The 9,429-nt window shown below is 41.9% G+C and overlaps 1 protein-coding gene across 3 annotated transcripts in view; it reads right to left on the bottom strand.

The window, feature by feature from the left end:
• Positions 1 to 6: 6 nt before the first annotated feature.
• The window catches only part of adgrl1a (adhesion G protein-coupled receptor L1a), a 91,676-nt gene continuing 82,253 nt past the window's right edge, over positions 7 to 9,429 (bottom strand). For 2 of the 3 annotated variants that reach the window (XM_014024634.1, XM_014024639.1), the window contains 7 exons: positions 8,932 to 9,023; positions 8,628 to 8,796; positions 8,207 to 8,362; positions 7,172 to 7,268; positions 3,439 to 3,561; positions 1,683 to 1,700; positions 7 to 1,589 (listed from right to left, as the gene is read on the bottom strand). In XM_014024634.1, coding sequence (XP_013880088.1) covers positions 676 to 1,589; positions 1,683 to 1,700; positions 3,439 to 3,561; positions 7,172 to 7,268; positions 8,207 to 8,362; positions 8,628 to 8,796; positions 8,932 to 9,023 — 1,569 coding nt within the window. In that variant the 3' untranslated portion in view covers positions 7 to 675. Of the gene's footprint in view, positions 1,597 to 1,682; positions 1,701 to 3,438; positions 3,562 to 7,171; positions 7,269 to 8,206; positions 8,363 to 8,627; positions 8,797 to 8,931; positions 9,024 to 9,429 lie in introns of all 3 variants that reach the window. The other variant, XM_014024646.1, reaches the window with a different exon arrangement.

Below are 9,429 nucleotides of genomic sequence, written 5' to 3'. Positions count from 1 at the left end.
TGTGTGTGTGTGTGTGTGTGTGTGTGTGTGTGTGTGTGTTAGCCTTGTGGATGTTCTAGTTTTTGTTCTGGCTCAATAAAAGATATTTTTGGCAACAACGAAGAGCTCTCTGTGAGACGTTTCAGGTAATAACAGTGTATAATATTTCCTGTCTCCACAGCTAAATACCCCTATCAAATGATAACTTGGAAAAAAAAATTCTAAAGATGGTAAGAAAAAAAAAAGAGAACAAAATATAAAACAATATCCCCATCTCCGGAGGCAGGTCTGAGAGGAAATTGCATAAAAAAATTCAACCAAGATTCAAAGTTTGAAAATATCTCAAGGTAAAGGGGGGGGGGGTGTGGAATGGTACATTCAGTGTGCTGGACTTGGCCTTAGGGTACTGAAAACTAGAGATGGCTGAGGTTCGACAGAGGTAACGAACACTCTGCCTAAAAAAACACTCATCATTCATCTCCTCGTGATGGGGGAGAGTTGACGATAAAGGCTGCAGAGTCAGCAATCTCTCCCCCAGAACATCACTCTGTTCGCTCRTATGTGAAGTTAAATAAAAGTCAAGAGAAAGAAAGGCAACCAAACAAACAGAAAGYGGAGACACACGAGAGAGAGAGACCGGCCGGGAGGAGAGTCTGGCCATCACATTTGTCTCCAGCTTCCTGCTTCAGGCTCCAGTCACAGGCTGGTGACCAGTTGCATCTGTCCGTCTCCCTCACTGTGGAYAGGCTCCTGAGCCTGGTGTCCCTCCCCACTCGGTCTTTGAGGTGGGGCCTGATAGAAGGTCTGCATAGGAGCCCCACGAGAGCCCAAGGCAGGCCTCCCAGAACTATAGTACAGCTCTTCTGGGGGCTGGGCTGAGCGGGGCACAACCTCCAGCGGCTCCGGGCTGCTGTCAGGGTAGGGTGAGTCTCGCAGGTTGGTGATGCTGGTGTACAGGGAGTCGTGGGCTGGGGAATCCGCTGCTCTGCTGCCTCCCTGCCCACCACCGCTCTGACCACTGTGGCCGCTGTGGCCGAGGCTCTCTGTAAGGTCAGCCGTGTAGCTCTCAGACTCCTCCGGATCGCTTTGGTAGAGTACRGACTGGGCACGCTGCAACAGGAGGGGTTCCTCCAGAGCTTTATAAAGCAGCTCTACATCCTGCGGCGTTCGCTGCCGCCCGTCGCTAAGAAATTCATYGTCTTCGTCCATGCTCACCGACGACTCCGGCCCTGGGACAGTTGTGCCCCGACCGATCCCACCGTGAGGATGTCCCCTGACCAAACTGCTGTACGCTCTGTCCCCTACATCAGCTCCACCGCCTCCACCAACACCGCCTCTCAGGTTGTTGTGCACGAGCTCAGAGATGATCATTTTCTCAAAGGCCGCCGCGTCAGGGAGGTTTCGCCGGTTGCCTCCGCCTCCCAGGGTTTCGGAGCTACGAGGRTTGAACATGGGCGGGGGGCTGTCTCCACCTTCGCCACTTAAAAAGTCACAGCTGCCCCCACCTCCACCTGAYGGGCCGATGCGCATGGAGTAGCTGTTGTTGAAGTTACCATTTAAAGGAAGGGTTTCCATTCCACAGGGGTCACGGGGTTTAGAAAGTGTACTCTCTGGAACCAAAACACACAGACAGTTTGACATTATTTTATAAGGTGAGACTCTAAATATCACCTAAAAATCAGGAAAATGTTCATTAGACTTACTTGGGTCACGGAAGGTTCCTTCACATCCCAAAAGAAAAGCATGTTGAGTCAGTGAAATAATAAAAAAAGTACAATGCAAGTTAAAGTTTCTCAATACTACAATATGAACAAAATGGGTTTTTATAAAAATATTTCAGAAGGGAAGAAGTCATGGTTTTAAAATATCAGTGTTTTTCAGCTTTTTCCCCACATTCAGTCAWATTTAACCACAAGCTGTGTCACATTAACTGATTTATGCAAGCTCAGTCCAATTTGTGTGACAATTTATATTCTGTCAATGTGCACAGAGCATGTAAGTTGCAGAGATTTCTTTGAGGCTGGTAAATCAGACTGGTGAGTTTTAGTCAAAGCATGCATCCTTTGTCATGGCTTTGCATGGATTTAGCGATATATTTTTGAAACAATAGACCGCATTTACAAAAAATGTATTATCAACTATATATAGAATGACTCCAGTTGGCCTGCAGACCAAATTAATATGCCCTCCCCCCCCCCCCATTTTATTTTCTGATGTTGAGTGATATCAGCTGGAAGTTGCACAAAAACACAGAGCACACATTGTAAGCTGACACCACACATATCAAATCCTAATTAACCCACTGATATGTGGGCTATTCATTTACTACTGTTAGTGGGAACTGAACAAATACATAATTCACAAAAACTTGTACACTAACAGTAATGTTTATTTTATGAATTCCCTTACACACACACACACACACACACACACACACACACACACACACACACACACACACACACACACACACGGAACAGAAAATGTGGGGTTTCTACCAACTTATCACAACAGCAAAGAAAAGCCGCAGCCGCCTAGAAAGAAGGAAGTGTGTTCATTTTTAAAATTTAATGTGCAGTTTGACTTTAATCAACGTTCTTCTTTGGTGGCTGTGTGGGTAATTAGACATTCTAATGAAGTGCTTTTCCTACTCTTTACCAGTCTTTTCTAAAAATGACTTGGCTTCTAGGCCTGTGGCCATCAGGCTTGATGTATCGTACAGAAAGGCTTTAAAATATTTAACAGAAACGCCGCCTTAAATTTCACTCCTCAGACACACGGCCAGATCGTCTGCGGGTGCAAACTCAGCCATCAGCCAGAGAAAAAAGAGACTCATAGAGCTCATTTAACATTGTTAATGTTTGTACTGTTGAGAGGCAATCAACAACATTTGTCTAAATCTGCAGATAGAGGCATCCAAAAGGGGAGTGGGAAATCTGCGGTTCTTATGAGCACACATGTGACTGACCTACATCCAGATGGACTGTCCCTCGCCACAGTAATGTCTGATCCCTTCCTGTGGCTGTCGTAATTTTAGGCCAACTATTTTTACTTCCTGTGAACAGAAAACCCATTCTCGAGAAACCTGGCAGTCACAGCTGTAGCTAAACTTCTAATCAATTTGTGGCTGTTCTCATGAAGATTCAAGATCTGACCAGATGGCTGGTTAGGCTGAAGGCACTGTTTGGCTCTGTTCTGCTCAGCCTAGTGAATCCGTCTGACAGCTACATAGTCTGGGGAAAGAAAAACACACACACACATACAAAGAAAAGCCTCTCTCTCACACACACACACATGCAAACGCTCAACAGCAGTGAGTGTGCACAGACCATGTCAAAGTACTGACAGAGAAACAGTGAGAAAGACAGCAAGCTGACTTAGTGTTGCACACACTCACACACACACGCACACGATGACAGGACCGCCCACACTGACTGAGGTGTTTATGAAGAAGCTAACCTGTAGAGTTGAAGACTCCAGGTGAGGGCGGGGTGAAGCTTTCAGCCAGCAGAGTGTTGTACGGAGAGGTGCCAGAGCGAGTCTGTAACACCGGGTTCGTCAGAAGGTGATTGCCCATGGTTGCTGCAAAACACAAACATTTAAAACATTCACATTACCATAAATATGATCACGAGTTTGCATCAAATGTATGCAAAATAAGTACTGAAAATAAGCGTGGAAGAGTTGTAACATTTTGAAATTCAGACTCTAATAACGTCTGGAATCATAAAAATATTTACTGTTTACTCAGATGGGGTTATTTTGTCGTGCTATTTCTTTATGGGAGAATGCATTTCACAGTGTTCCCCTCAATGTTTACGCCTGAAGATTGTAACCTTTGAGCAAAAAGGAAAAAAAAAAACAATTGCAGGGGACGGGTACTGTTTAAAGCACAGCCATTTTTCTTTTATTTTTTTTCTACCTTTGGTTCCTGACAATGTAGTGTGATGTGGGGAGAACAGTAATGCACGCCATTACGTAGTCTGAGGGTGCAGTCATGGAAACACAGTTAATTTCACAGTGAAATGTGAATGCCACTACAAGACAAATATAATTCAAAGAAAATGGCACACCGAGAGTGTTGTATAATGCCCATGTATGGCTTTAGCTGGAGGCAACTCGAACAGAAATGCCATGAAATTAAAAATAGGACAGCATGACAGAGAGTCGTCCAAGGCAAAGTGCAACCTTCAGGTCCCCTGCCTACCGTTCATCACACACTAAGGGAGCAGGGAATTCTAAAAAAACGTAAAAAAAAAAGTGCTCACACACAGCTATTTATTTGTCATTTCCCCTCCTGTTACACTTCCTCTGTCCATCTTTTTGGCATTCTACACAAGCCCGTCTGCGTTCGTTCTCTGGCTCGCTTCGCTGCGTTGACTCCAACAACTTTTTCTCAGTTCTCAGTGCCAGAATTCTTTGTTTTTTTCAAACATTACCAAATTAGTTGGGATTAGCTGTTTATGTGTACCTCCCTGTGGGAATATCTTGTAGAAAATAAAGAAACTCGTTCTAAGCGTGGAGAAATTAGAGCAAGAGGAAAGAATGGGTGTGCTATGTGTCTTTTTTTTGGACAGATTATCTTTGTCAGAAAGAGTCTGTAGTTTAAAAAGAGGTGAGGAGCTTGAATCAGAAACACAACTTTCCTCCAGACATGGCCTATATAATTATTTCTCCATTACAGAGGTTGATTCTGTATGCATCTCCATTGATGCATTTGTCTTTAACTTTCTGTCAAACTTCTCAAAGTTGTGCAGAAAACGAAGGCTTCACAGCACAGACGTTAATGTTAGACAGCACACTATGAAGTGATCCACACATAGCGTCGTCTCCAGGTCTTGTGATTGCTTTATTGTGACAGCACCCCCCCCCCCAGAAGCCAGCCCACCCTGCCGCACGCAGACATACACACAGGCATACATACTGTAGACACCTCTCATCTATCTAGCTCACTCGCAGCACACCTTTTCCTCACCCCCTGCCTTGCTCCCGTCTCTCTCCTCAATTAGAATAATTACCCCCTGTTCGCTCACACGCTAATCAGTTCATTAAAAAMAAAATGGATGAAATTAGCATAGAGAGTGACGGCTGATTTAGCAACTGCCTCAGTGTCATGATCAACACCCCCCGCCCCCACCTCAAAAACCGATTTGGAACCCGATCCAACCTTGATCGTCTCGGTGTCACTGATTGCAGCAGCGTTGACACCGCCAGCTGCCGAGGCTGAGACAATCAGTGACACGTTTTTCATGCCATACGTTCTGCTTGGAGAAACTCTTTGAACCTTTGGTGGAGAATATGATGTAGTTTTTGTCATAGCTGCAGGTTTTTGGGTTTGCTTTGTAATTTGTGTTGAGTTTCTGGTAAGCTGATTCTTTGCGTTCAAACTCATTTTTATCGAGTTTGTAGTTTTGTTCTTTTTTCTTTTTAGGTTTTTGTAGTTTTGCTGTAGTGATTCCTAGTTTCTTGGCCAGTGTTTCTCTCAGCTTCCCTGATTATGTTACACGATTCACCTGCTCGTCAGTAGCTTCTCACCTGTTGCCACTCTACAATCACTCCTCTCAGTCTGTGTTGTCTTGGTTTCCTGTCAAATCATCAGTATAGTTGCTGTGTTTTACCTGTTTGGGCTTTGTATTTTCTGGATTTAAGCCTGCCTKTCACCTGCTGCTCTGCAGTCCTGAGTCATTTAAAACCACCTATAACCATTAGGGGTGCAACGATACACAATTCAGTTTGATACTTTAATGTCACAGTTCAATATTTTTTTGATACAAAAAGACATTTTCAYGCCCTTCTTAACTTGTAGTTTATTGAAAATAGTCATGGCCATTTGTTTAACCTCAAAAGTACAGTTTTTAAATTAAAGGTTGCTGAAACAGCAACTTTCTCAGTGGATCTGAGCTCGACAATGCAGTCTAGGTGGAGCAGTCGAACGCAGATCCACTGAGCCTATAACACAGCGCATCTTCAGAAGACAAGGTGATAAAATAAAATTTCAAAATCTGTATTGTTCCATACATAGTGTGTATTGAACCTCAAGCACTGTATTGAACAATTCAATACAGTTACATGTATTTTTGCACCCCTATTAACAATTAAAGGCAGCTGACAGTCATCAACAACGTCTACTCTGAGCATGACATCTTCTGAAAATGCATTGACATTGTGCATCGTGATATTTTTAGTTGATCCAAACCAGCTACAACTTTGTCATTTCTCAACATAAGATGATTTTAATCTAATACTTTGACATGCAATGTAGGAAACAATAGGCATTCCTTTAAGGCATGCTAGGCATGACCTTCTGTTGTATTATAATGTGCTGCTTTCAGTGCATTTCCAGTTTGTGGTTACTTCCACTCTCTTTATAGCCAAGCAGAGACTTTGAATTTGCATAATAGGCTGTTCAAACAATTTGATTGGTTGTCTTCTTTCAACTGACACCACTTTTGACCAATTAAGTTCATCTATAGAGCATGTGGCAAGCCCCTCACATCCCACCTGTCCATGGTAAACGGGATTGATTGACTAGAATTGACCAATCAGCTCTGAGCTTCATTCTGACACCACAACTGTGTAGCCAACCAGGTTAACTTTTATTTGATACGCAGTTTTGGGATTTTAAAAAAATGTTAAAGGTTATAGTATATTTTAACTTCAATAACTAAATACTAGCTACAGTTACAAAAATTATGACTACCGGTAAGTTAAAAATTCAGATTGATGGTTTTATACAGAAACTAGGCTTGTGAATTTACTCCAAAGGGTGCAAGAGCAGTTCTTAATTTAACTTGGGTTAGGGTTAGGCCTGTAGGTTARCAGGTTTTAAACAAAGCTTAAATTAACAGTTTAAATGAATCTTGATGAAAAACAAAAATTTGTGAACAAGGAATTTAGCTATTCTGCATGCTAAAATTCCTTTTTAAACAGCTTGACTTGAAGCATGATGTCATTAAGTTCAAGCTTTTGTTGGTAAGAACCACAATGTTTGTTCTAATAGCAGTAAGTTCACCTGCTTTATTATTTAACTTTAAACTAACATATACTTAAATGTTTTCCCTAGCTGTAAACGTTCTRTTTAAGTATAATGATTTGCTGTTTTGCCTTTACGCTCGTGTTGTGTGTTTGCAGGCACTTAAGCGTGAATAATTTGCTGGAGGTGGAACCCAGCACTGACAGAAGGAAGTCTCACCTCGGTTGAGTGTCGGGGTGCTGTTTATATCTCCCGCCATGAAGGAAGATTCTGTCTGCTTTCGAACCGTGTCGTTCCACATCCTACGGATCCGACTCTGATGGGGGAGGAAAAAAAACCAGAACACAGTGAGTGGCAGGAAGCACACACATACAAAGAAAAAAAAATAAATATAAAAACACAGCGGGTGGATTTTGTAACTCAGTGGGGCAGCTGTAATCAAAACTGMGAGGCTCACTTTAATTCGCAAAGAACAATCGACAAACATGTCAGACAAAAGAGACTCAGGCGCCGGGTAAAGAGGCACACAAACTTTGCTATGCTATCATGAGGAGGGCTAATGAGCTTGAGCTTGATGTGTAAGACATGATTGCAGTAGTCGACACAATTGTTGCATGCTGTTAAGTGGTGGGAAAGTCTGTTTGTTGATTGAGAGGACCACAGGGCAATGTTTGTGCATGTTTCTGTACCCGTGCACATATGCCAGCATGTACACTGTTTCTGGATGTCTTGTTTGGTGGCAGAATCTATAGAAACACGCAGGCATTYAAAAATATCATTAGAAATGAGTCATCTAATGTGGTAAACATAGATCTGCCTGCACTGTGAGGGAACTTAAAAGTTTATATTTTTCTCGGAATATAAGCATTCTGTCTGATCTGACTAGAATTTGTTCGAACAGGTAAAAGCTGAACAGGCCGTGATGTAAATCGTGATGCAAAACACTCCAATGTAATGTAATCAGTGAGTCATCTGTATTGATTGGCAATCAAACCCCTGCATATAAATTCAATTTATACCTCAGAATCTTACATAACAGACCTTTTGTTCTTTTGGGCTAGATTCTTGAAATGTCACATACAATCAAGAGTCATTTAAATCAGAAAATTGATTTTTCATTTCATTCCAGTGAAAAGGACTGATAAGTTCAAGTGAAATCCTCTTGCTTCTCATTCGGTCAGAGAAAAAACACATTTTGTCCACTCTGTTTTTCTGTGTGACATTGTTTTGGGAGGACAAATGTTCCGTCCGCACCTGTCTGTGGGCAGCTGCGTGGCGAGCTTGGCTGCCGCTGTAGTAGCGGTTGTTGGTACGCAGGCCGGAGTTCTTCAGGGAACCGTGGGAGCTGCTGGTGGAAGTGCGGCTGCAGCAGTAGGAGTGACGCAGACATTTACTGTACTCCTTATGGACCTGTAAAAAAAATAAAATAATAATAAAACCACCAGCACAGTAGGCAGGTTTTAAAAGTCACTTATAAACACAAACACTTAGTTTCAGTTGGCTGAACACAATCTAGAGCAACAGAGCCTTTTATCGCACCTTCGCAGCTCCGAATGCAGTCATTGTAAACACAATCAGGATGACTTGAGCAACCGTTCACTCATCAACCCCACCTTTTTTTTGAATAATAAATATTTATTAGGTTTCTCTTCGAGGACCATCCTTTCATTATTACCTTCTTCTGCAGAGCACAGTGGAAGATGAAAATGAACATTCCCTGGAAGGCATTGAAGGTGGTGAACAGATAGGCCATGATTACTGTGTTCTCATTGATAAAGAGAAGACCAAAAGCCCACGTTAGTCCAAGCAAGAAGAGCAGGGTGATGGCTCCCAGAGCCCATGACCTGTAGGAAATAGACAAAATAGATTTAACAAATATCTTCATGCATGGTATTCATATGAAACCGATCTGCTATTGAGGTATATTCGAAATGTAAAAACAAAAAGAGCTGTGTTGTTGATCAATAATTTAAACTCACTTTATGTTATCCAGGCGACTGGAGTCAGGCTTGAGTGCTGAAGAATTGCGGATCATCTTATGTAGCGTGATCATGAGAAAAACAAGATTGAGCTAGAGACAGAGAAAATGAAAGGTAAATACAGAGTTGTAAAGTAACCAAGTACATATACTTTGTTACTGTACTTAAGTTGAATTTTTGGGTATCTGTACTTTACTTGAGTAATTATTCTTCAGCCTACTTTTTACTTCTACTTCTTACATTTTCACATAATTATCTGTACTTTCTACTTCTTACTTTTTTGAAAAAGGTAAGAAGTAGAAAGTTGTTTCTTTTCTTTCATTTTTGCTTGTTTTCATTCCAGCTCGTTATTGAAAAAAATAAATACTATCCATATACATTGTGCCTCCTAAATAGAGTGATTTAATTGTGCTTTAATGAGAAGTATAAATATATAAAATTCTGATAGCGTATTAGTTTGTACACAAACAAATCATGTCACACTCCAGCAGGACATAA

Source organism: Austrofundulus limnaeus, unplaced genomic scaffold (genome assembly GCF_001266775.1).
Source record: "Austrofundulus limnaeus strain Quisiro unplaced genomic scaffold, Austrofundulus_limnaeus-1.0 Scaffold4, whole genome shotgun sequence".
Taxonomy (NCBI): domain Eukaryota; kingdom Metazoa; phylum Chordata; class Actinopteri; order Cyprinodontiformes; family Rivulidae; genus Austrofundulus; species Austrofundulus limnaeus.
Note: the sequence above shows the minus strand (reverse complement) of the source record. Positions and strands in the feature narration are given on the sequence as shown.